Source organism: Anopheles arabiensis, chromosome 2 (genome assembly GCF_016920715.1).
Source record: "Anopheles arabiensis isolate DONGOLA chromosome 2, AaraD3, whole genome shotgun sequence".
NCBI lineage: Eukaryota > Metazoa > Arthropoda > Insecta > Diptera > Culicidae > Anopheles > Anopheles arabiensis.
Window position 1 is genome coordinate 18,747,456 of NC_053517.1, and position 27,285 is coordinate 18,774,740.

The window sequence follows — 27,285 nt, forward strand, 5'->3', positions numbered from 1 at the left end:
AACCGACCGAGCAACAGTCTGGAGAGTTAAGGGTTCGCCCCTGCCTCTGCGCTGGGTGTGTGATGTTCCGCCACGAACCCTTCAAAGATCCGCCACACACTCGAACTACTCGAAGAAGAAAAAAAAAGAAGCAAACATTAAACACATCGGCCACAATATCTCCCCGCACGATCGCACTCGAAAAAGTAACCTCACCATGCATCATCAGGGGGGGGGCATGGGTGTGAATTGTTAGTGGGAAGGACGTCTCCATGACCCTCGGCCACGGCAAGGGTTGCGTGATTGTTTCTCGTGTGTTTGTTTGTAGTGGTCTCGTAAAACAATGAAAGTGTGGCCGAGGGTAAGGGTAAGGTTACCAGTTAGGGGGTGTAGAAAGCGTCATACACGTGAGGGGAAGATTCTACTTTCTACTTCGGTTAGTGCAATGATGATAGTAGCGATCGCTAATGAAAGCGGGTCGATGCCGTCAGTGGAAGTTGCGATTGACCTCAGAGTTTTTGTAGTGAAGGTAGTAAGCAGCCATTTAGTTACTGTAGGCATGTAAGATTTTCGATATAGTTTTTCTTCGATTAAGCTACTTAAATTGAAGTAACTTTGATGAAAAACTATTTTACGGCAAATAAAGCGCATCATGTATCGTTCTCTTCATATTCCATCTCGATGTTTGGTTGTTTTGTTACACAAGCAAATGCAATCACGACCCACCAGCGAACAATTTGTATGTAAAAAGTGTTGTTCTTTTTACTCTGATTTATCTTCAAAAGCGTAACAATTTCGTTACGATAGCGAAAGCAGTGTTTTTTTACGTGTGCCCGCGGGTGTTAGCTTCGATTTTCGCTTATATGAGCGATGCGTTCAGCAGCGAGGATTAGATAAATGATATTGCTGCTCTCTTCGAACAAAAAATCCCAAAAAAAAAACCGAAAATAAACGCTATTCGGTTAGATAAAATCCTATTTGAAAACATTCCAATCCTCTTAACACAAAACACACACACACAAAAGCACATAAAAGAGGCATACAAATTTTAGAATTACTCATTCTCCTCTCTACCTTTGCCAAACAGAGATCCAGGAAAGCTAATCACACGTGTGTGCATTTGAATGATGAAATGCTTCTTTCCCGATCAAAAGCGTGCCAAAAGCACATCGTGTGCAGTTTATTTCCGCCTTCGCCAACCGCAACTGCACTGCACGGTGCTGGAGGTACAGGAAAGCGGCGTGGTTTACGATTTCGATTTCAGCTCTGCCCAATAGCCTCGTAACGTCTCGATGTGTGTGTTTGTGTCGGTGGGGGTGGTTTGTTGGTCATCGATCATTAATCATGGATTTATTGGTGCGCCCCTTTGGTGTAGTGGCAGGTTTCAATCGTTGAGGTGGCCGCAGGTGGCCGTTGAGAGGGAAAGAGAGCAACACAAAAGGTATCGATTGTGTGTAACGAGAAGATCCCAAGCGGATGCAGCAGCGTGTGCACAGCCACCGATCAATGGATGCAGGGGAAGGGGGAGGGGGAGGGATGTAAGCGTTACGTGCAGAGCTAGCGGTGTGTGCGACGGGTACTGCTCGGCGGAAAAATGGAAGCAATAATGGTGAAATTGCATAACGCAGTGGTGATGCAGCAGCGTAAGCTCTGGAACTCGTGCCCGGCCGGCAGGTGGTTGATCGGGACCGAGGATAGTGTCTATAATTATCGATTAAATCAATCGTTCACTGTCACACGATGGTTGGGCTAAGATATAATGTATTCCAGGCGTTCGGTGCGCCTTTCATATTATTCTACCTTTTATCGGATCACGAAGCTCACAAGCACAACACGTCCAGGGAGATCCTGTTGGATACTCACCATGCCCCGGCAGTTCCGCATCGCTCTCCGAGCCGTGCCGAGCTAATGAGCGGACAGGACAGTTACTTGGAGTGGTTATAATTTCTAGCAGGCGCCAGCCCTTTGAGCTGCTGGTGACAAGTCACAGCAACACACACAAGCTCTTGCCCAGTGAATAGAAGAAAAAAAAAACAGTCGACGATAAATGGTGCAAGTCTTTCATCAGTACACAAAGCCCACAAGGCCCAGGAATAGACATCAAAGCTCGGTGGTAGTGCGGTTTTTGCCCATAACAACGGGCGTTCGAAACAAAAACACACGCCCAACACAACCGGGGTGCAAGCTGATCAGCACCACCAGAGAAGGAAGCCCCCACACACCACACATCGTTGGAAAAAGGCAATCATTATTTTAATCAGTTGCCATCCAGTGACACGAACGGCCTCGGGCTACCGGGATGTTGTCTCTTCTTGAATGCCCTGCGGAACTACTATGCAGGATCCTTTGATTCAGGATAATTAAGGAATGGTAGGCACAAAACATGCAAACATGCCAGCTCAGGCAGCTATTTGAGGAGTGACGTTGCGCAACATACTTTTTTATACAATTTACACCGAGCTGGATACCGATGGCACACTGAGGATTCGGAAGGGGCCCAACCAAAACCAACAAACCTACCTACATTGACGCCAGACGCAATAAATTGCTGATGGATACGCGACGCAGTGTCGTCACTGGTTCGATGGTGGTCAGTTATAAAAACAAAAGAGTTGCAGTTTTTCGGACCGCGAAAATCATCACAAAAGTGCATCGAACGAATGCCGAATCATTGGCCGTAAGAAGCGTTCCGTACGCTCTCCTTGAGGCCTCTTTTTTTGCTTGTTTATTTTTAACCAACTGTGGACAGGGTTTGAGCAAAACCTGTAACTCGCCTACAGTCGCGCGGCGTTCGATGGAAGTTGCGTAAAGAACGGAGAAAGAAAGGAAAAATTGGAAAGCAACAGGCAAGAAAATCAGTTGGTGGTCTAGTTTTCAACAGCCATGGCATGATGTAGATAGCGCCACAGCAGCACCAACAACGCCACGAACAAAAACATAAAAAAGCGAAATGTGTTCGAATTGTCTGAGTGCCTGTCCAGACACAGTACCAGTGACTATCGTTGTGTGGTAGGGGAACCAATCAAACAAAAAAAAAAACGGGAAAGAAGTGTAAATATTTTTAAACAACCCAATTTTCGCTTATGTAGTTGTTGCTGACTGTAAGGTAGAATTACGATCATTTTTTTTGCCTTTCACTCTTTGTTGTTTTTTTTTTCTTTTTGGGCTTTTCTATTGTTTTTGCCTGCCCAAAAATCCACACTTAATTGTGCCAAACTAATCCCGTTGACCATTGCATAAATGTAATCCGGTTCAGTAGGCACACAGCCAGTTGCCCAACTGACATCGATTGACATTCACCGAAACTGGAGCGTTTCGTCGGGGAAGGAACAGGGAATTATCGATCGGTGTAGTGCGTTGTGACCATAAGCCGAAGGTTTATGACAGCGCAGTGTGGCCGATAGGTGGACGGGCTCCATTGATAGGTTTTTGCTGTTTCCTTTTTCCAGTTCGCCACGCGAAAGCATGATTGATCGGCCGTCGATGGGAGTTGTGGCAGCGAAACGAAAGCTTCTCCTAAAAAAGAAACACACACACCACCCTGCCCCAGCTTACATCATACTGTGGGGACAGCAGCGGACTGGAGCAGCAGCTTGTGGAAAACGGGTCATCAATTTGCCATGCCAACCATCAGCGACTGTCAAAACGGCCTGATCGCTTTTGCTAACCGAGTTTGCATGCAAACAGTACAAGCGTTCCCCCATTTTCGGTGCGAGGATCGAGCCTATTGAGACACCTGTCATAAAATAGTGTACACCAGTTGGAAACCAATGTAGCCTGAAGAGAGCCGAGCGATGGAGAAATGAAGATTAGGCACCGAGCATGGAAGCACCTGACGAGCAGCAGCAGCAGCAGCAGTGTCTATTAAAACAAAATAACAATTATTTACTTTCACCAGTCACAACCCCGGCCACTATCACAGAGTGCGTGAGAGTGCATGCGTGCCGCGTGCCTTCAAAAATTCGGCAATCGAGTTCGAAAACTGCACCCGCCGCACCCATGCGCAGGGCGGCGACCGCGTTGGGTTCAAAACAGTGGACCGCCACCACCAGTGGAAGCCGTTATGAAAGTTTGGTTCACTTTGGGGGGCGGCAAGGTGCCTGCTCCGCTCCACCCGGTGTCCGGTTTTGGGACGTGGTCGGTGTCGTGCGTTGAATTTTGGCGTATTTTTACCCTGCCGAACCGGTTTACGATACCTACGGTGGCGGTGCGGTTATTTCGAGACATCTTTCGCGCGACCCGAGCTGGTGTAAAGTGGCTCTTGTTAGGTAATGTGTCCGCCGGAGGCCTGAAGGTGAGCGGCTGTTGCGTCTCGGTGTAAACAATACCAACAGACAAGCCGTGCGCTCACTACTCTGCCCGAGTAATGGTGCCAATTCGGAACCAAACTGTCAAAGCAACGAGGAGCAAACACACGACACACGAAATAGAGACACAATCTTTTGGAAGACAGAAACAACAACGCTGGTTCAGCAGAAACACTTTGGGAATTCGGATCAGTTAAAGTCGGGAAGTGAGCAGTGGCGCGTACCCAAAATCCCCTCCCCCCCCCCCCCCCCCCCTTTGCGTACCCAATCGGATTAGGGCGGCGAGGCGCGTTCGGCAAGCAGCGCAGCGTAACGAAATGATTTGTGCTCATTTTGTTTGCTTTTCTTGCGCGGTTTGGCGCGTATTTCCGATCCACGTAGAGCGGATCGAGCGCGAGAAGGGAGCCGGGGCTCGATGGGGGAAATGTCACGCACCAGCAGCTACCTACTATGCTCAAGGTGGCTGTCAGCTCGGCTGTGTGTACGCCAAGGGTGTCTTACTGCAAACCGTTTCCAGCATTTTGTTGCTGGTAATAAAGCAGCAAGAGGTACGACGAATGACACTGCCCGCCAGAGGAAGTACGTCGCTGAACCATCGATTTCCGTCGACACACACAGACACAGAGACACAACAGCAAGGGTGTACCGTAGCTTGTGAAAACCGGTCGTGGCATACCTGTGGTACGGGCATTGCGTAAGCCCTTCGGCTAGGTCTCCAAGGTATGGCCACTTCAAGCTGACCACAAGTTTCCCAGACATTCCTCGTCGGACCTAGAGCTTCGGTGGAAGTTACTTCTCAGCATCATTTGTAAAGCACGGCTACCCAACAAGCTACCCTCGCTGTTCGGATATCATCCGCTGCAGCGCAGCCAAAGTAAAAGATAAAAACCTCCAAAAAGGGTTTGAAGTGGTCGGCAATATGTTGTAACCGAGCGGCGCAGTGGCTAGCGATCTTGCGGCGATTTTTCACAACTATGCAGTCAGGTGTGGTGCTGCCAGTGGAGTGAAGTGCCGGGACACTAAAAGCCCTCCCTTATGTCATGGTAACGTTGGATTAACTCTCCGGGGCTATTTTTTATCACCATTTGCCCTCACTTGGACAAAAAAAAAACACCCATCCGCAACGTGATTGCGCTACACAGCATCGAAGGTGAGATCATCTTCAATGTGGCCCAACGCAGGATCTCGCGTGGCAATTCCACGCTGAATGCTAATCATGCATAGCTGAAAACGAGCTGTGTACACCCGTCCGTGGTTTTATGGTCTCGCTAATGGAGAGGTAGTTATACCTATGGTTTGTTGTGTGTGTGTGTGTGTGTGTAGTTGGAAGTCTCTTTCAATATTGGGATACAGTGCACGTGTGTGTGTGTCATTGAACGGAAGATCCGCTCACATCGGGGGTAACTAATTTGGGCTTCACGCTTCTTTCACGTTTCCGTTCACAATGCGTTTCGGATTGTGTTGCACCACTAGCACGAGGGGAAGTAGCGAGCGGGACTGCACTGATTAGCGATGCGCACGTCGTAATCACCCATCGGCACGTCCCTGAAGTCGGGTCACTGCACACACTTTCACCCTTCGTGAAGATCAACCCGGTTCCGACAGGAATGCGCGCCGCTCCGGGGCTCACGTTCGATCGTGGTCGATCATCGGAATACGCGAAAAGCGGTTGTTCGAAAACCGCACCTGCCCCCGTCCGCCCTTTCTCTCCTTTCCATTGCCCTACCACGCATAACGAGGTCACCGCGTTTTGAGTACCGGGTATGCCGGGTTGCATTCCATGCGAACCCCCTCTTGCCACCGAGCGCTTATCTTTGCCGCTATCTGTTTTGTGTTCGCGCCCCCCACCCGAGCCCTACTACTTCGAGCCCTCGAATGTTGATGATCTTGGCCCAAACAAAAGCAAAACCGCAGCTGAGCAGAGAGAGAGAGAGAGTAATCAATTGGTGCACTTTTCGAGTGTCGATGAGAAAAGGCACCTTTCGCATCGTTCCCGTTGCTCACACCGCAAGACACACACACACACACTTGGCTTGGTTGTGGTGCACGGCCGCAACATTATTGTTCGCTGCCGGCATCACGGACATCAACCAACCATCCTCGTCGCCGTTTTGCACTATCCTTATACGAAGAATTTAATGTGTTTCCTTCTCGTCCGCTTTGGTCGTGCTTTGGGGGTTCGTCGTTTCACTCCCTTGGGGTAAGGGCGGATCGGAGAGCGGGCTAGGCTTTGGCGAGCCTTCAAAACACGGCCACCCTGCACACCCATGCGGACGACCGCGCCCAATTGTAACCAGTCCCGATTATTAATGATCCCGTTCTACTTAGATGTGCGGTGGTGGACGGTTTCACTTGCGGTTAAAAGGTCCCAAAAGAATCGACACTATCAGCGGCAGGCGAAGGGGGCACGGCTTCGATTGGCGCTCCGATGCATACCTAGCTGGGCGGCTTCGAAATCGTGCCGATACTCCTGATCTAAACCATCACTTACCCCCACGATACCGTGCCCGACGATCTTTCCCAGGAGGAAACGAGAAGGTGTCTCTTTGTGTGTCCGTACAGTCGCTACGGGCTGCTTACAAGGGAGCCTAAGTAACGAGCGGCGATGAATCAACTGGTGACGATCGATTTGCCAAGGCGGCAGACGACACAACCGGGCCATCGCGGGGATGGATTGTTTGGATTTGAATTGACACAAAGGAACTTTTACCTTTGGCGTGAACATCTAACCACTGCCCATCTTGCTAGCCGACGCTCATTGGCACAGTTTTGTGCCCTGCCCGCGCAAACGAGCGTTTCGTAAAGTAGGTCAAACTATGTGGTAGAAAATGTGCATTGTCCTTTTTTTTCTTCTAGCAAGGCCCAAAGGAGTAATTTACAGAGAACGAGAGAGATAGAGTAAATTAATAATGCACCTATGGAAGCTTTTCATATTTGCTTGATGAGAGTTATAACTACACATGGCAAATAATTCAAAATAACTGCATGCGGACGTTTTATATATGCAAGATAGTTTGATGTAGATGCCACATTTAACTTTTTGGAGAAATTAGCTTTAGTAAATGTTGCTTTTTTTGGAAATTCTTTAGATGAATTAGATGAATAATAAACTTTAAGTACATTAGTATCCAAGAACGAAATAGAACAAATTAAAATTTCGTTTTTATATTCCACAAAAAACACACACCTGCGTTATGAAGCATAGAAAAGAGACTAAATATTAACGATGATAGGTTTTCTTATTACATTTTTCATGTGAAGATTCAACGAACATCCTCATGTTCATAATCACACCAATACCTGTTATCAGTCCTCAATGGCAAATTAAACTCTTATCTTATTTCTACTCGCGTGCACACCTCTACTGGGTGAATGTTACATTCAGCTGTAACATATGACTCAGTTTAAGCGGAACTACGAGTGAAGTATCATCTTCACTAGAAACTATACACATTGAAGTGATTAAATTGCAAACGGTTTCTTCAAAAGGCATCAATGTGTAAAGAGCTACGTGCTTAAGCAATGGCTAAAACGAAATGGAATTTAATCTTTGCCACATTTATTGTATCATGTGTTTCATTGATTGTGTTAATAGTCTCACTTTGTACACCGTATTGGGTATATACAGTAGAGCAAAATGTGATGAGAGTGTGAACGTTCTACATCATTCATGTTATTTCCGTTCTAGATAACATCGGAGGCATATGAAAGCAACGCGTCCGGGAATAGTGAAATAAACTACGGGCTGTTTTCGGGTTCCTTAACTCAAAACTTTCTGCCCAATTCGCGGTACTACACTTTAACACGTAAGAATGAACCTCATGCAAACGCATTTGCCATACTAGACCGTAGTGTGTGTACTTATAATCTCATTTCATTGCTCTCTGTTACAGTTACCTGCCTTTATCACGAATATGTGTGTGCATACAGCTGTCAAGAAGATGAAGAGTCACGAACCGAGGAAGTTTTGCAACTCTTAAAAGGATTGCCTCCTGCCGATTGTCCCAGCAGTTCTTCAAGGATGCTCCCCCTTGTCCATAGGATCGATCCACCAATGTTCCCCCAAAATCGTCAAGCATCCGCCAACATCGATCGCAGTAACTTTATCAACACTGGACTGTGGGTTTCGACGGTGGTGTTTATCGGAATTGCTATAAGTTTTGCAGCTATTTCGGCCAGTTTCTCCATCATTAACGTGCTCTTTAATCCGATCGAACCGGTGTTCAGCGTTTTCGGATTGTACATCTGGAATGGGGTGGCCCTTGGATCCACGGCACTGTGCATGATAATGTGGGGAGCATTGTTTGCTAGTACTCTAACCGAAAACATCGCCATTACGGATACGCTTACAATACAGATTCCCTACAGCTCTGACGGGCTAGCTTCCCTAGGGGTATGCTATTGGATTTTACTGTTATCCATCTTGCTGCACGGCCTCAACGTAGGACTTTTGCTTTGGCGTAAACGTATCGTCAACAAAGAACCGCCGCCAACTACTATAGATGTCGATCGGTCTGATTTAACCATTATTATGTATTAAATAAATTGTGATCTAAATTTTTTTGAATATTATATGCCAGTAACAATTGCATCCCGATGCCTGCCACCATGACAATAAATATGAAACATGTTTTACCAGACAATCAATTAATATTTGATTGCTTTCATTTTAGGTATGGAGCAAACATGGAATGAAATTTGGCAAAATGCAAATAAATATTATTCTTGTAAATTTTTGACTGTTCATAAATGTTTCATTACTTTCATAGATATGACGAAAGTATTGTGCTCCGTGATCTGTATTTTTTCATATGTGTGCCCTTATCAGCTTGCTTGGAATGGAAGGGCATATCTTGACACATGCCAAACCACCACATCCACAGTGAGCTGCTTTCACGCCATTCGCTGTCAAAATGTACCCACATACAATGAGCAAAACAGAGGAAAACATCGAGCGTCACTTGGGCCACACAAAAGCGTGCATAGTTTTATTGGGATGTTAGTTTTGGGCTTGCTACAAAGGTTCATCCACTTAACTCACATTCTATATTACTGTGCGTTCTGCAGTGCGTATCGTGTCTCATTTCTTATACTTGTTTGTATATCAGATCGTGTTCATTATAATTGTATTGGTGAGAAAATGTTGTTCTTGGTTTGTGGTTAAATAGCGCCTTCTTATCGCATAACAGCGCAATAAAGTGTCACGCGCATAACATGCCAAAAATACCCGATCGCGCAGAGGGTAAGTATTGGCAATTGGATGCAAATCGTGATAATACCGTATTGAAATGACCCATTTCCATGCCATGCAACAGGTAGATCTGCTATTATCCTTGTATGGATACAAACATCAATGCAATTTCAAACGAATGCTTCACAAATGCCCTCCAGCAGTGTAACGGATCGAATCCGCTGACAGCTGTATGCACTTATCCTGTATGTCCTCGGTGGAATAAAAAATCCATCCACCCAGCTCATCTCCGGTGTCCGGAGCCACACGGCCAAACGCTGGGCAAACGGTACGGGGAAGATGTAATGTTTGTGCAGCCAGAAATCGATTACGAAACATGGCTTGCTTTTTTTGCTGTTGCTTTCCGTGCCGATGCCGCGTGTGTGCATGTGTATCGAAGCTGAACATTCATATGCATCATCATGCCCGGTTACAGCAGATTCAAGCCAACCGCTCCGTTCCAGTTATGTACCTCCGCAAGAGAAATAACCTGTTTGGCTCGGCGAATGGCACCACCGAACGGGTGATGCGGTAAGAGGCGACCAGGGTGGTGGTAGGAATTGAATTCAAATTTAAATGGCCATCACAAATAAAGCCGGTGAGTTGGACCTACGGTAGGGTGGAAGGAGCGAAAAACCGGAATCGAATGCATTAATTGCAACGGTGCGGAAAACAGGCGATGTGCTTTTCAGAGCAAAAGGAAAATTAATTTGTTTTTCTCTTCTTCTTCTTTGGGAGCGTGTTCAGTGACGCTTGAATTGAAGATAATTTTATCAATAACAAACCCAGTTAGTTGATGTTGTAAATTGTTTAAATATGAATTTGTCCCACAAACGAACAGAGCCACCCCGTTGATCGCTTCATACCACCAGCTAGTGATTTTATACCCATTAGGGCTTTGGTCTTACCCATAATTTTCCACCGATCGCAAATTACGCTCATGAATCATTTATGCTCCTAGCCGAATGGCCCACACACCGTATGTGTCCCTTCACACAGTCAGCCACACCGCGTCGTACGCGTCGCCCATTGTTGGGTGTATGAATCATCAAAGTTTCCGCGCGGGCTGCGCGAATCCAACCCTTGCTGGAGTTGCCCGATACTCAGGCTTCCCAAAGGGTGCCGCGGCATTGCACAACGATTCGGCAGAAGAGGCTGCTGATGGTTGCGGTGCTGCGGTGCACGATCCGCCACGTATAATTTTGTGCGACGCGAAGGCGAGAAATTTGGCAGAACATCCCCGTTCGATCGGCATAGGTTTCTGGCCAAAAAAAGGGAAGGGGGGGCTTGGTCCCACGTTTCGGTGACTCGAACCGGCTACTGGATACTAGAGAAGACCTCCTCGCGTGTGAGTAAGGCAGGATGGCTTCATCTTTTCGAGATTCTTCTCCTTTTGTGTTGGGCTAGCGTAATTTCCCGCTCCTAGAAACACTCACCGGAGAGCGAAGCAGTTTTACGCGGTCCGATATTTCGTCACCCTGCTTGGGACGTTTTGGACTGCTGGTCGTCCGGAGATCATCTTCACACGCGCCGGATAATTATAGTGCGAGGTAAAGTTCATCGAACGCTCGAAGGGATGTCGGCGGGTAAGAATGCCATCGGCAGGTCGCGATCATGGAACGGCTGAACCCGCGCTCTACGCTTGCAATGGAATTTGGAACATACTCCAGCATGTGTGTGTGTGTGTGTTGCGTCATGTTGTTGCGTGCATTAGAATTTGTGCGAGCCAACGCTTGTGCGCGGACGGCGGGAACACGCGCTTACAATTCAACGTGTGCACACGAACGTTTTCCGAACACATTGTGCATTGGTGCAATTCGATGAGGATCATTTTTCCATTGATCCTCTCTCTCTCTGTTACTTTTACGTATGTGTGTGTTGTATACATCAGACATATAAAAAACAAATGACACAATATGGCCTTACCAGTCGCCAAGCAATGAAAAAAACCGTTTTTTCTTCTGCTTTAAAGCATCGCTTCCAAATTACATCGATGCCGCCCCGGTGCACCATTATGCTTATTATGCAATGTGTTTCTTTTCTTCTTTTTTCTCGCACCACCCACTGAAGAGAACCGCTCCACCCTCCCTTCTCTAGCGGTGACAGCAAGACGGCGAAGATCAAAATGGAAACCACGGGGTGTGTGAATTTTCGCCACCTTCGCAACCATGTGGCAACCATAATTGGTGCAAATCATTGGTGTGCTCGAGCACTGCCGGTCATCAATTTGTTCACATGTAGGCGAAGGAAAATCTAATATTTTACGTCTGATGCTTGTGAAATCATCGTGTTTTTGAAGTGTTCGTCTTGTTTTGCATCTTAATTGTTAAATGTTTTATTTCCTCAAAAGATCGCTGGCAGTTCCCTTTTGTGATGTTCCTTTTTTGCTTTGTTCAACATGGAGGATCTGACGCCAACTACTGGCGAGAATTTTTTGCTCCACGGGGCAGAACTCATGCTGTCTGGGATTGGTACGCATCAAACACTAGTCTAAACTAGACTAGTCTAAAAATTGAAACGAGAGTAATCACATTTATCACCCGTCTTATTTGCAGTTCCTCCAACTTTCCACATCAATTCTCTACGCTCGATGCTCGATCGATCAAAACGACGTAATTGGCTGCAAACTTGGAGCCGTTCTCGGGTTCTTTTTGCGTTCGCTTCTACACGAAAGCTTCTAAATCTATGCGAAGCGCTTTCCAACGACCGACACGCTATGAATGACAAGTAGGACCAATTGGGCTGATGTGTAAGACGATCCGGGCACACAAAATAGCACACAAAACTATCATATTTCCGGTGGAGACAGGATACGGCTTGCCTCTTTGCATTGATGGCCAGATCCTGCGCTCGTCCTGCAGGACGTGCGGAAGGCGCATAAAATTGATGTGTCTGTTTTCCCCTTTCGAGTGCTCGGTCATGCCCTTCTTTCCTTTCCCTGTGTACGCTTTTGTAAACCATACTATCGGTCACGTTTCGGCACAACTTTTATTACCATCCAATGGGAGGTCAAACGCCGAAAGGGAAAAAAAGATGGGGCTTGACGTTTGCCATGCTACTCCGCTGGACTCCGGCACATAACACTGTCATCGGATCGCGGTTTGCCACTTGACACTGTTTTCTCAACCACACCACCGTCTCGGGAGACGGAGCAGCAGTGGTGGGATGCATGATGCGAGAGACACCCTGGTGATCCGACAATGAGTGTCTCGTTGAAATAGAAAAAAAAAACAAATACTGAAGGGAAAAAATCGCCACAAAACTTTGCTCGTTAAAAAGGCAACTTTACGATTTCCGGTTTCATGGCAGCCGGAAAATTGCGACGCATTGTGCCAGCGCGCATTCAGTGGTATTTGCCATGCTAGGATCGGAACATTGGAACATGGATGCATGCAGCGCAGCCAAGGATGTATAGATCCCGGGTTAGGGATGGTCGCCGGACGTGGCCGTTGCCACAGAGCCATAACTTTGCCGAGCGGACAATAAAATGCTCATTCGCCGTCCCAAATCGGATTTGTCGCCGTTCGGTGGAGGGTAGGGGTTGGGTCATCAATTTTGCATGTGGCTCCGCGCTGCGTCATCGCTATGGAGGAATACTACACTTCCCAATCGAAAAGCGCAGTAACGTAATTCACGGCCATAAACAAATAAACGAACGAAGAGAGCTGTGAATTGTTCTGCTTTTTCCTTCTTTTTTTTTTTGGAGGAAGTTCGGAACTGAAGAGCATGGAATCATTGCCTGATTGCCTGAAGGACATCGAATCATTGAGAGGAAGACTAGCAGCAAGCGGACATTACTGGAATAAAACATCTTTGCAGCTAGAGTAGGTTGGAAATAGCCTGCGTACTACTCTCAAATAGAAATTGATCGATATAGATTTTCTATTGGATTGGAAAGAGTTCCAAAATTCACTTCAATTGACTTTTATTATTAAACTATTGCAAACGAATAATCGAATAAACAAACTGCCACTGGAATACGCGCTCTATTCGTTCGGTACATATTGCGTCCCATTGCTTCGCCCCTCCCGATCAGTTTGCTTCAACCGATGGTGGTAATTAAGGTAACCTACTTCCGCCACACAAGAACTAAATGGTAAACCACTGTATATCCCTCCCCTCTCTCTCTCTCCCATCCCTCCTGCCATTGTGTCAACCGTTGTTGAAAGGCGGAGAAAAACGCGCTCAAACGCGGAAGCACCGAGCACTTAATGGAACCGGCGGGCGCGATTTTCCCGCGCTAGCAAATGACAAAACAACGCCGCGCCGATGTGCGGTGAGCGCGCGGTGTCATTTTTCTTCGGCCGGGATCCCTTTTAACCTCGCGAACAGGTCCCCCCCCCGGCCTCTGTCAGCCACCCACCCAACGGGCTGCTGGTAAGTTCCCGCGCGAGGTGGCGATGCAGATCGATGTGGAAAATTCGTCACGGTACTTGCTAGCTGCACCCAACCCGGGTATCGCTAGACAAGCGGGTCACCCCTTTCGTTTCGCTTCCTATGTGTCTTTCTCTCTTTCTCTTTCTCTCTCTCTCTGTCATCTTTCTTTGGGCCACCCTTTGGAGCGTACTTCAGCCCAATGTACCGGAACCTGGCAGCGAGATGGCGGAACTTGCTGCTCAAGAGGCTTTCCATTCCACGGAAGCAACACGCCAAACAATAAACCGGCAAGCATCAAAAAGTTATGCTGCTAAGTATAGGTGTGTCTATGTGTGTGTGTGTGTGTGTGAGACTGGGGTATGGTATTAGCCCGGTTGGGGGAGAAACGAAAAGGAAATGAAATCCTATGAAAACCAACACACCGTTTCTCGGGCCCGTTCGGGCGCCGGGTTTGATAATGGTAATAATAATAGTACTGGTGATGATGATAATGATGATGATGCTGTGTACAGTCATATTTTCACGTTTGGAAAAGTTTTTTCCTCTTCTTGTACCACTCTGTTACGAGACACGGAGACGATTGGAGTTTGTGGCAATGAATCGTGGCGATGCAGTCGAGCATAATCCTGCCGTTCCTCTTGATAGCAGTGCTAGCCTGGTTGTTGGACATTTAGTGCTCTTGCAGCTAGAGCAGTTGCTTATGCCCTGATCGAGATGGTACGCTTCTACTTTCAAATAAAGTTTTCGTTCTTGTGTTCTTGTTCTTTGTGAAGAAGGAAATCTGATACCCATCCAAATGCCAGCAGGTGACAACGTCTAAGGGGCAAATAACCGAGCGTTCAGTTCGAACGGAGTGTGCAGAAGTACTGAGCCTTTTAGTGACAAACAGACAACGTAGCGAACACAGTGAACCCCCCACGACACACGCACACACACACACACATACCAATTGTAGTGTATAGGCCAGCTATCGGCCAAATATGGCGCGATGGCAGCGAGGAAGAAAACGCGACTTTAATTAAAATGTCAATTATCGTTAATTTAATTCGTTCGTTGATGTCTTACACCGCTCGTTGGCGTGGTACGTGTTGCTTTGCCCGGGTGTTCCAACGCTCGACAACGTCCAATGACCGACCAACTGCGGGACATTGTTCAACGTGATCGTCCAACGGGGGTTGTAGGGTAGCCAATTGGAATGGTTTAAATGGACATTAAAAACCACAAAAACAAGCAACGTTGAGCTTCGGTTACCAAATCTGTGTGTGCAGATAATCGGCAACAGCTGCTCCGGTTATGTCTTTTCGTAAGTGGTTATGGCATGATAGAGTGATATCAATGTGTGGACGTTCAATTAAGCTCCAAAATCCGACTTGCGAAGATAGAGATCGATACCAACGAAAGCGTTAGTTGCACTGCATCTCGAAATCGGAATTGCTTCATATCGTCAGACGGCGGCTGAATTACGGCTCGATTCGCCATTCCAACGGGCTGCTGCTCGTTGGACGTGCCTCACTGCCCAACAGTTGACCTTCTTACGCTCGCGTCTCAAAACCTACCATTAACTCCTCCCAATGTTTGGCACCTGAACGTTCAAAACAAATGTACGACGCTGCTCGCAACTCATCTAATCCCACCCCAATGCTGCTCACTCGATGGCAAAGCGATTTTTCACACCTTCCAATTAGGCACTGCCCGGAGTGCGGAGGGCAGATGATTACTATCTTTAGCTACACGTCCCATTCCCAAAGGCGATACCGGGCCGGTTGATGATGGTGATGGGGCGCGCATGGATGGTGTCGGATGATTTCTCTTGACTTTTCCCAAACGTGCCAAACAGAAGAATGCAGATTGGGAGCGTCGGCGCGCCAGGGTTGCGGCGTTCCTGACCGTTCAAGTCCTAGTTACACACAAACACACACACCGTCCGGAGACGCCGCAAAAAGGTCAAGAAATAGGATCACTTGAACCGGAGGCTCGTTGTTCGCTGTCTCTCGCGCGTGTTAAACGAAACGATCGCGTTCCCATTTGCTGTGAGTCAGCGGGCAGTACCGATCGATAAGTGGGTAACATATTGGCGGGAAGGCTCCCTTAAACCGCCCCTTACACCGGATCCCCTAAAACGCCATCTAACAAGCCAATAAAACTATTTACAGTTATAATCAGGGTAGAGTCACCCGCAACCGCCCTAAACGCGGCGCCGTTCCGAATTAATCCGATGGAAGCTCCGGGAGATTCGGGTGCGGGGACGGCTGAATTCGATACATGCGCAATCAATCGTTTTGGGGCGCGCTGGTCGGCGAAACACCACGGGGGAAGAGGTCAACCGAAACTGGTGCTCGTGTAAATGGTGCTGCGACGGAAGATGAAATCTGTTTATGCTGTGTTTTTTTTTCTGTCTTTACAGCCCTATTCCGCCAACGGAAGATTTAATTAACACGTCCAAGCTACGGCCATTGGGCAATTGGGCAATCGGGCAGTGGTATGGGAAAGGAAGTGAAGGATTTTATCTGAAAGTCTTTATAATCGTTACATTTCGAGAGGCATTTCGCCGCTCTGTTTTTCTCTCCGCCACAACTCAACACCCTGATTTGCCCTGGTGACCTTCAATTTATGCTGGTCGGAAAGATAAACGCTCCATCGGCCGTGCGCTGCAGAAGGGACGGCATAGCTACACGTAACGTTGATACACCCCTTGGATGCTTGAGCCAAAAGTCGGTCATCGCGTGCATCACACGCCGTGGTTTGCCCAGTTTTGTATTCCGCTCATTTTGTTATTTATTTCGTGCCTCATTCTAGGTGAACTTTTGCTCGGGTGTCGTAGATTACACGCCCAGGTCCAACCGCCGAACGATAACTGGTTTGATGCTTCCATTTCTCTCTGCGCCCACTGCGAGATGTTCCCGCGTGCAGTTTGGCGATGCTCAAACCCGCTAAGCTAAGCCTCAAACTGGCGAACCTACGATGCCTTGTTACATCAGGAGCTGCCTGCTGGGGGAGCCGCGCAACCGCGCAGGGTATCATCAGCGTCATCCGTAGCGGGATCGGTCGTGAACCATCCCCCGAAACCATACACACGCGTTCGTGCATTCCGTGTCGTCGTATCGCGTGTGGTCCCAGTACGATCCCACCTCCACCTGGACGCCGCACCGCCTGTTCCGAAAGTAACCGGTTCGGTGGTCGGTTGAGGTCAGTTTGCTTGCAAAGCCTGCACAGGTTGTCGTCGCTTGCTAGCTTGCTGCAGCACCACCACCAGCTAAAGGCGCATAGTGATGGTGTCCTCGTTTGGCTTTCGATGCGAAGAGCCCCACAGCCCGTTCCCGCAGCGATCTTATCGACTAAAAAAAGGCTACAACTTGTTCAAATTCAACCTGCAACGGTTTCAACATGCATATGGAGGGAGGAACGAAAAAATAAACGACACGAGTTCGTAACGGTTGCCAGCCCCGTTTCGTGGTCAGTGTAATCAGCAGTGGCTGGCGAAGAGTTGGCCGGGAGGATGAGGCACCGGCTGGGGTCCGTTTGGCAAGACGATCGCCAAACGATGGATGATTCACGGCTAAATTCAATTTAGAAGCAGTCCGTGCCGATCGTCGAGTGATCGTGCTGACGAGGGAAGCGGAGCACAGCACGTGCGAGTGTGTGGCGATGTGGCAACTGAGGCCACGACGAATGTCGCCCCACACGCTCGCGACTGTCGCGTGTTCTCGCGGCATCGTTGACGTTGCGTAAGGTCAAGCAGTGGGTCTTCATTAGGTGCTTCATCAGTGTGGAGCGATGGGACAATGTGTAGTTATTGCGATACCCTAATGAAGGTTATCGTAGAGGTTTGAGAGATGCGAGAGCGCATGTGTCACTGTGTTCAGAGTTTTGTTACGAAGATGTTTAAACCATTGGTCTAAAAGCAGACTTTTCTCTGAACGCAATCTAACGCACAGCGGGACACGTGGATTTGTTTCAAACGTTGCACAGCTATAGGTCCAATTGTTAAGCATCCGAACGAATGCAAACCCTATCGCGGTGAACTAATTTCTAGCTTGTTCTACGCGATTACCAAGCGCTACAAACGGGTACCGCTTCCGGAGATGCTCCCAAACCGGCTTCACACTCGATTATTCTACCATCCTAACAGGTTAAGCGCTGGAAGTGCCGTGTGCTGCTTCATTTCTTGTTGTATCCCGAACTGGAGTACCTCGGCTAGCACGGGAAGGAAGTTGGCGTGAAGCATAATTGCGTCCCATGCTGTGCCACCGCCCTTACGGGAATACTGGAGTAACGGAGCTTTACCGCCGCGGACGCCAGGACGCGCAGCCATCCGTCGATTATCAGGTTCCCATCTTTGGCGGCAAAATTGGTTTCAAAGCAACAGCCAACCGCGCCGCCGAGTGCATCGTCGTCGGGGTAGCGGAGCATACTAACCAGGCAGAAATCGAACGGTAAGTGCCACGCGATGAATGAGAAGTGACGATTAGGGCAAGGTAAATTATTGTGCCTTAAGTACACACAACACGGCTAGGGCCTCATTGACACACAATTGGTACATCAATCATCGTTTGATGGCGAACCGCGGGTGACGTTGCATCGTGCGACCGAATCATCATGATGTCCACAGCGCATGGTTCTTCACCTCAAACGGTCATAATTGAACGAACCCGTTGTTCTTGATGGGAACCTAACAGATGCTTTGTCGTACAATGGGGGCCAGATTAGCACATACAATAATCGCCAATGTGTGACAATTTACACTCGGTACTAATGTTTGAAACCTTCCTCAAGGACCACCCAGGGACCACTTGTCAAATAGAGCTATAATTGATAGTGTTTAGGGTCGATAATGAACCGAAAGCAGTGTTGTACTTGTATAACCCTTAAGATACCGTAAAACCAAAAAACAGAAACAAGAAAGAATTCATCAGCATGATGCACCATGCTGGCATAACGGAATGTAGTGACCACGATTACATCGCTCTCAATCCAGGTCTCGTGGAGCTGCACTAAAGTCATCAAGAATACGGCGTCATCCCAACAACACCAACTACAGCTCCAACCTGTCTAAGTGGAGCACCTTCTGCTCGGTTCGCTCTGGCACGTTGGGGGAGGCGCGACGCCGAATGCATTCCAATGCCACCCGCCAGGGAAGGTGCTATTTTATTACGCTCCGTTGGACGAAACGTGCCTCGGCCGTCGTCAGTTTGTAGGACAACCTGCGAGTAGCTTAAAAGTATAAGGTTCTCGGGTTTGGTTCTCTCCCTTGTTTTGCAGCCGTTAGCTACCACACGCTACACGAAGGAATCGGGCGAGACCTCGACTTTGGGGTGCGTGTTTCTCAATCGGTCCCAAAATAAGACCTAAACACACTGTAGCGCACAAAGAACGACCGATTGGCAGCCTCGCGAGCCGCACTGATCGGGGGACCAGTATTCTGCACTCTCAGCAAGTGAGCGGAATGGAAATCTTAATCAAGCCAATCAACCCAGCCAAGGCTGAACGATGGGTCATTGTTTTGATCGCCACACCGACCAGCACAGATCTAGGGAGATCCGATGGAGCAGCGATATGCTGCGCGACTCCACCGTTGACCGCAATCAGCGACAAATCTGGTGGACGAGATCGTGGGACACACACACACACACATATACACATAGTGCGACCTGCAGAGTGGAGGAGAACCAGCAAACCTTGAAGCGCCATAGCATTCCGGCACGAGCAATCAATCGAATGTCCGACGATTGATTTTCCTGCCGGTGCGAGTCACTGCCGGTTCGACGACGTAATGGCGCCTTATGGAGGCTTAATCCGAACGGCATATCGACAGGTGACCGGATGAAGCCGATTGGACCAGAGCTTGTCGAGTTATGCGTTAATTACCCCGCACAATAAATCAATATATCTGTAACCCTCGTTAGCGAGTTCAATAAAAGCTCCTTCAACAAAACTTGAAATACAATCATCTCTAACTCCAAGGAGTTTGTAAACTCTAAAACCTTTCCCAACACAAAAAAACCCCAAAATCTAACCCACGATCAATACTTTCACCTACCTTTAGCCCATCCGGTAAGAACGTTGCCGAGGTAAGACACCTTGTACTCCGGATCCGGCCGGCTGATGTCGATGCTGTGACAGTTGCGCCGCAGCAGCCTGCCGAGCCCGCGCGTAATCGACTTGATCGCCTTTGCGCTGCTCTCGCTGTCGTTCACGTAGCACGCGTCCCCGATCTGCAGCTCCCCGTCGTCCGCTTCCTCGGCCGCACCGGCCCCGCTGTCCTTCTTGTGGAACTTTTCACTGTTCAGGAAGCTGCGCTTGAACTGCTGCAGCTTCAGCAGGGCGCTGCTATCGTCATACTTTTTGGTATTGTAGGTGTTGCCGAAGATGCGCGCAATCGACGCACTCTTGACGAAGCGTGACTTTTTCTTCTTGAGCGTTTCGTCCGCACCGGACGCAGCGGCTCCCCCGTTCGCGGCCGGGCCCATCTGTTGGGCCGCGGCATGCTTCGCGATCGGTCCAGTGCCGGGGTCACTTTTTGGTCGACGGCGTAGATGAAATATGTTGAACTTGTCCAGCGTCACACCGGTGCCAGCCTTGGTGCCGGTGTCCTCCTGCCCTTTCTTTCCCGCGGACATAGCGGTGCCGTTCGCTTTCGACGCGGTCAACACAAAGTCCACCTCATCCTTGCCACGCTTGATCGGTTCGATCGGATGACCACTGTTGGCACTACCACCACCACCACCACCACTGTCATCATTACCACCGCCCTCGTCGCCTTCTTTGGGGATGTCCTCTTTGGAGGAGTAGTGTTTACGATTCGCCGCCATGTTTATTCTACCTTCAAATCAGCCACTTGAACGGCCAAAACACGCACTGTAAACGTCAGCCCAGGGCCGTACTTGTTGTGTGCTGTTGCACAGTAGCAAGCGGGATATTTCTAAACAACTTTAAGCAACAAGTATGTTGATGCCCTTTTTTTTTTGGTTGCACTTAGGGGTACAGGCAGGGGCTCTTCTAGCTACATGTTCAGCACTGTGTCGGAACCACTTTGGAAATTGGTAAGCTACCGCGGAGAGCCTTTCAAGCTACGAGAGTGTAAACATTGAAACAGAAACAAAGAAAGCACTAGCGAAAACAACACTACCTGTGCTGCGAGTATCTAGGCACTCGTCTTTTGCGAGATACTTGCGCGAGAGAAACACTGCAGAATGGCGCACTTGTTGTCACTTTGCCCGCCGTTTCCAACGGCACAGAAACACCTTTCACACCTGGATACTATTATTTCTTCGGTTTCGTAACACTGACGGTGACACCCAGCAGAGGTCAAAAGCCTTCCAAACAACCTGAAGATACGATTGCAACGACCACAACAGGAGTTAGGCGGCTCCAAACACTGCGCCGATATCTCGGTCTCGATTGATCCACGATCGATCCAACACTGGAGAAATCGCGAGCACCGTTCGGGTTTGCCCGTTGTTAGAAACTAGAAGCCCAACGGTGGTCCGCCGCTGATGGGCCGCCGATTCTCGACCCGCTGTTCGGCCCGCGGGCGTTCGTTGACTCTAAGCGCGGCGTAGCAGTGTGGCGCCCTGTGGTACAGGTGCCTTGAACTCGATTGCGTCAAGTTCTCGCGGAATGATCGCTCAGATTTCCCTCCGAATGCGCGCTGGTACGGATCGGTGCGTTGGCACTCGGCTACTACTGTGCTGGTCGTGTTCGGTAGGTTTCTGCCTACTGCTAGTGGTAGTGGCAGTAGGCTGGCTCACGTTCGATGTGATGCAACTGTGCAGTCTTAGTGGGTCTAGTGGGTGGTGGAACGGTGATGCACACGCATACAGCAGAAACGCACAAGTCGGTTGCCGAGCGGAGTTTTCCTTTTTTGCGATCCTTGCGTTCTGGTGTGTTAGCTAATCGGTGGCGGCGTCGGTTTTGCTTCGCCCTCAGCCGTTTGCTTCGTTCAGCTGTCCGGTGTTACCGTGCTTCGTTACGATCACGAGCCGCTATTTCGAGGACAACCGGGAAGGGCTGGTAGGGCGGAAAGGGCGCACTGAATGGCGTTAATTACACGCGCACTGCACTCCGGAGACCGGGTGTGCGGTCGTCTATCACGCGTGGTTACGGTGGTATGTGATCGTGAGTGCCTTCAAATGCACTTCACACGCAGTTTGCTGATGTGAGGATCGTCTGAGTGTAGATTCTTCAATGTCCTATGGTGCTGCTGTCCTGTAGAGAAAGAAGGAAGTAAGAGAAAGGTAGAAAGCAATTATTTTCATTGTCAGAATTCTGTAATTTTCTATAAGTGCTTGTTGTTGTGAGCGCTTTATCAGCCTTAAAAGAAGGTATGCTCTTCTTCTGCGATAACAAGCGCCAAACATTAAGCACAGAATGGTTAATCTACTTTACAAGTCAAAACGAACCCCCCCGGTCGTTAAGATTCAGTAAACAAAGCACCTCCCGCACGGCATTCTTTCCGGACGCTGAACAAAACGGTGCTGTTACCGTTTGTTTTGACCATTAGCGCCGCCAAAAACCATACATTCGAACCATTACAGTCGGTTGCAAAATGTGACGCATTATACTAAAGCCTTCCACCGTAACATCTGACTGCGCTCTGCGTACTGCGTCTTATCCCTTGAGAAAAGCAGATGCCACCATCCAACGTGTGTGTGTCTCAAACTTTTTTTCAATGCTCCACAAAAGCCGCACCGCCATCACGGAGCCTAGCAGAGCACATGGTTTGATTATCGTTCCCCAGTTCTACAATGAATCGAGCAGCATTCATGCAACATAAACCTCCTCTGCTCTTTAAATCGGTACAATGTGTGTTGGTGTTTACTACCAAGACCTCACGGTTGAAACGGTGAGAAGTGGACTCGGTGCCATTCTTTTCGCAGAAAAAATACCTCCAAACACACAGCACACATTTCGGCAACTGTTGCGGCAATCACTGGAACCACTTAATAGGGAAAATAAATCCACGGCCTGAATGGGAAGCACCAACCCGATTACATAATGAAGTGCAATCCATCAGAACTAACGACTTCTTCCGTCGGTGGAGTGGGATGGCGCCGCCGAAGGGAAACTTCAAAGACTGCAAGTACCATTCACACAGTGTTCTTGTTCGGTGTTCGCGTATCGCCTCCAACTGAAGTTATGGAGCATAAAATGACCACAAACCCGTGAAGACAAGTGAAACGCGGGAAACAACTTCGAGTGCTCAGACACTGGCCCTCATGGGCATACCAAATAACAAAAGCCAGAATGTTGCACCGCCGCAAATCATAAACTCACATTTATGAGTTTATTTCTAGCGATTCTGAGCGGTTTTGTGGGTTAGTGGAGAGCATAAAAGAAAGAAAGAGATAGACAATGAGTGTGTAAGTGTGTGTGTGTGTGTGAGAGAGAGAGAAAGAGAGAAAACGCATAAACAGCAAATAAAGTGTACGAAATTGCACGGCTCGACGAAAACAGTGGACGGCCTCGAAACGCAATAAAAAGGTGAGCGCTTGAGATTGATTATCGCTCGTTTATCTCAATGCGTCGGCATTGGCCACATCGGAATGGCACGTGAGCGATTTCTGACCATTAGCGGAGAGACCGACCGTGCCGGTTACGAACGCGAACAAGACGCGCATTGTGATCCATTTCTTTTCGCCGAGTACGGACCAAATTCATGGCATCATTATTTGGGTGAAAAACCACTCATACCACTCAGCTGCATCATATGCACCTTCGATATGCAGCTTCATCTTGAAAGCACAGTTGATCACAAGCATCATGATCACGCACTACACATCCGCAGAAGGTTTGTGTATTATTGCCTTTGTAAGCAATTAATTTCGTTCAGACAAAAGGTATGATTTATTCACCATTTTTCAGCCCATACAATGTAACGCTCGACAAGATCTGATACCAAGGCACAGCTTTCTGGATGGAAGGGAAAGGCCCTGATGTCCCTTTTCCTTACAGACAGCTCGTAATCAGATCGTTCGTGACAGAGATGTAACGTACCATCGGTAGTGCGCTGGGTTCGTTTCTTAGCTCTCAACTACCCTCACACTTCAAACTGACAGCTGTCATATCTCTTGCAACCCCGGCGCGGACGGAGGCCATCGAACTGTGGTGAGTTGGATGTGCCGATGCAAATGAACTGCTGCCGAAACGACAGTTTTCGCCAGTGGTGGGCACGCGAGTGGAATGCTAAATCCAACCCATCCCTCCAAAAACGGGAACATTGGGAATGCGTCTATAAAACGCTCGAAATGGCGAACGATCATCGGGTGCCCGGCTATACCATCTACAGTGGGCAAATTTATGGGTAGAGGGGGGGGGGGGAGGGTTAAGTGCCGCCGGTCATGCAATGTCCGCCGACGAAATGTACACAGGGAAAGGAGTGGCAAAATATTCCGCCGCAATTCTGACTGTTCCCAGGACCGACGAAAAAGGAACAGTTTCCTGCCCAGCGGGAAATTACTTATCGATCAAACGCACTTCGAGGAGGGAATGGTATGGCAATGGTACGCTAAAACCGCTAGCCCACTGAAGAAAAAAAAAGAACGAAAGAAAGTTGTTACATCGAGCGTATGGGATACAAATTGTGCTCCAGCAGCAAAGGGGAGGATTTGTCATTAATTTTATCATGATTCAATACCATCCGGATCCCATTTTGATGTTAGGAAACCACTTTTAACTTCGCATCTACTGTTTGTTTCGAAACATCCCTTAAAAGGAACGGAAAATTTGAAACAACTTATTAGTTGGACGATTGTTTAATTTGTAAAGCCGGTTCCAAAAAGGAGCGGAAAGGTTGTGCAATGTACGGTGCGCCGTCGCCGTAGATTGACTTTACGAAGTTTCTGAGCCCGTGGGTGGGTGTAGCCCGAATTCAGCACAACAACAACAAAAACATCAGAGTATCAAACACCCAAACTAGCCGGGCAAAACCCAACACCAGGAGAAAGGAACAATAAAAAGGGAACTTGCTCGAAGAGAAAGGGACCTTTTTTCCCCGGCGTCGCGGGTACACGTCACGGCATAGAAAGCTTTCAAAGCGCGAACCGCGAACAAAAAGCGTGCTGCTGCATTTGTATTCCCTTTGCCTACTATGCCGCCACCCTTCGCGATGGAAGCCGAAGGAAGGGAGTAGCCCAGTGTCCCAGTGGTAGCCGATGCAATTCCACGGAAACGCACCGTAGACTTCAGGGTCCTCGCGGCGGGTCCCCGCCGTGCGCCAGTACGCCGTCCGCCACTATCCGATCGACTTTACACGCCCACCCCTGACGGAAGTACCAAGTACCTTCGCGGGGAAGGTGGTGAAGGTGTGGCATCAAAAGCGTGAGCGCGTGCCCGCGAACCCATCGAAGCGTGCGGACCGGAAACTATTTTTGCAGCCCTCGTTTTTAGCGGCCCATTGGCAAATTGGTTGGCCGCAGCACAATCGAACGGTGGCATGATGTGCGGTGGAGATGATTGGCGATCCCATTATCGGGGCCGTATTGGGTAATGGGTATGGAAAGTTTTTCGACCGTCCACGTTTGTAAGGGCTGCAAGCCCACGCGGAATGCACGCAAAACAATTGGGACAGTGAGATGAGTAGCACTGGAAAAAAAGGACACTCACAGACACTTTTGCAACAAATTTTGGTTTGATTTCTACGTGTGATACGAAACTCCTGTCCCTTATCCGTCACTGTCACTAGCCACACAATCACAACCACATCGAACAGACGATCCGTACTGAATGAGACAGCGCTCGACCGATCCACTTGCTTTTGTTGGACCATTCTGACCAGTTTGTAGAACAGTGTGAAACTATCCGTAGACTTGGGTTTTACCTCCAGCGCACCCAATACGGTGGACCTGGCCAGCCCGACGGTTCAGCAGCTAGACTTCAATCGTTCCGGGCGTTGAAAGCGCAGCCACTAATGTACCAGAGTGGATTTTATTTATCTACCTTCATAAGTCTACGGTCAATATTTTGGGCTAAAAACAGCAACATCGCAATTAGGGCAATTAGCCAGCGAGCCCCGAGTGCGTTCGTCCATGGCTCGTGGCGTTTAGCGAGCTGTTTCTGATGCGCGCAGCACGAGCGAATCGTTTTATCGGTCCACCCAAAAATAGCCCCCAACGTGCCTTTCTTTCCAGCCGGACTGACTCACGCACGATCTGCCACAATGCCGGTACGCGGTGAAATAAATATCGTACGCATACGCTAAATAGCCTACGCCCGATGACGTCGGTTTTGTTTACCAACAGAACAGCACATGCGTCTCACACGACTTGATGTACCGGCGCCGTGCGGTCAGCAATTAGTATTACCTAATTCCACCGAAAAAAAAACACCTAACTAGATCGGTTTTAGCACCGGGGGCCTGCAATTTCCTGCCCAACCGATCGGGAAACCCGTATGCGCGAAGCGATTAACCGACGGACAAATTATGACTGGAAAGGCCATCCCGTTCGACCATCGTCAGGCACCGCTGCAGCCCGGCCAGCAGGCGTCGTGTTCGGATCAATCTGCAACGAACTGACACAGCTGCATTATCATTTGGTGACCTCTCCGGCGAAGGGCACCGTAACGCAGCGTGATTATTATTGAATTCACTTTCTTGTTTTAGTTCAGCTATTTTTACTCGCGTAGTGTGTGTGCTCATCTTGTGCTCAACCCTACGGCGCACTCCACCCGCTTTGCATGGGCCTTTCGGTCCTCCCCCCCCCCCACCTTCCTCCTCCCTTTGTGCCTTTGAATTGGTACTGATAGCGCCACATGATGTATGTGTGTGATCGTTTGGTCTAACCACCCCGGCGGGTTCATCTTAATCCACCGGCAACGCTCGAGTAGGGCACGTGTACTAAAAGTGAGACGGCATGGGGGTAGAGGACGTTTTGGAGTGAGAGGGAGAGGTGGGGACGGTGGGCAGACGCCGCTCGTTGTTACAGGTTTGCAACAATTTGCATGATCATTACCAATAATTGACCAACGACTCGCCCATTGTCGCCCGTTGTGTTGTTATCCAAGGAGTTTTGCCGCAATTTACCGCTTTCCTCACCCCTGCAACTACCATCTCGCGAGACTTACATAACCCGGCCCTTCCGAGTGTGTAATCGGGCCGGGCACGTCGGCCACCTAACCTATCTAACGATCAAGCCTGGTTCTCGATACGGCGGTAGAGGAACGCCGACTGACGCGCGCGCTAGATGATATCTCAGGACTCGGGCAACACGCGCTACTCCGTCGCGACTGCTAATGCGACCCCCTCTCGCACCGTCAAGGTAAACACCCGTGATCAGTCGCGCGGGGTCGTGATTTGTGCACCGGCCGCAGTAACGTTTTCTAGTTCCGGAACCATTATCTTCGCACGGTCCTACGACCTTCGCCAAGGTTTACGATGTTGCAGGTTGCCTACCGGTG

General features: G+C 48.9%; 2 protein-coding genes across 4 annotated transcripts in view; one reads left to right on the forward strand and one right to left on the reverse strand.

Moving 5' to 3' along the window:
• The window catches only part of LOC120897942, a 63,836-nt gene that overhangs the window by 9,317 nt on the left and 27,234 nt on the right, over window positions 1–27,285 (reverse strand). Inside the window, exons 1-2 of one of the 3 annotated variants that reach the window (XM_040303176.1) lie at window positions 26,193–26,305; window positions 19,931–22,098 (exon numbers count right to left, since the gene is read on the reverse strand). In XM_040303176.1, coding sequence (XP_040159110.1) covers window positions 19,931–20,702 — 772 coding nt within the window. In that variant the 5' untranslated portion in view covers window positions 20,703–22,098; window positions 26,193–26,305. Of the gene's footprint in view, window positions 1–19,930; window positions 22,099–25,494; window positions 25,614–26,192; window positions 26,306–27,285 lie in introns of those variants that run through there. The other 2 variants (XM_040303177.1, XM_040303175.1) reach the window with 2 other exon arrangements.
• Window positions 7,678–8,858, forward strand: LOC120897943. Its single transcript, XM_040303178.1, has 3 exons — window positions 7,678–7,904; window positions 7,975–8,092; window positions 8,180–8,858. Exons 1-3 carry the CDS (start codon window positions 7,809–7,811, stop codon window positions 8,824–8,826), a joined length of 861 nt encoding a protein of 286 aa, XP_040159112.1. The 5' UTR covers window positions 7,678–7,808; the 3' UTR covers window positions 8,827–8,858.

What these genes read in the sequence shown, in the direction of transcription:
- LOC120897943 (XM_040303178.1), top strand. Translation starts at nt 7,809, where the DNA reads ATGGCTAAAACGAAATGGAATTTAATCTTTGCCACATTTATTGTATCA. An exon ending in CACTTTGTACACCGTATTGG is followed by an intron (nt 7,905 to 7,974) that starts GTATATACAGTA and finishes TTTCCGTTCTAG; the next exon opens with ATAACATCGGAGGCATATGA. An exon ending in GCGGTACTACACTTTAACAC is followed by an intron (nt 8,093 to 8,179) that starts GTAAGAATGAAC and finishes TCTCTGTTACAG; the next exon opens with TTACCTGCCTTTATCACGAA.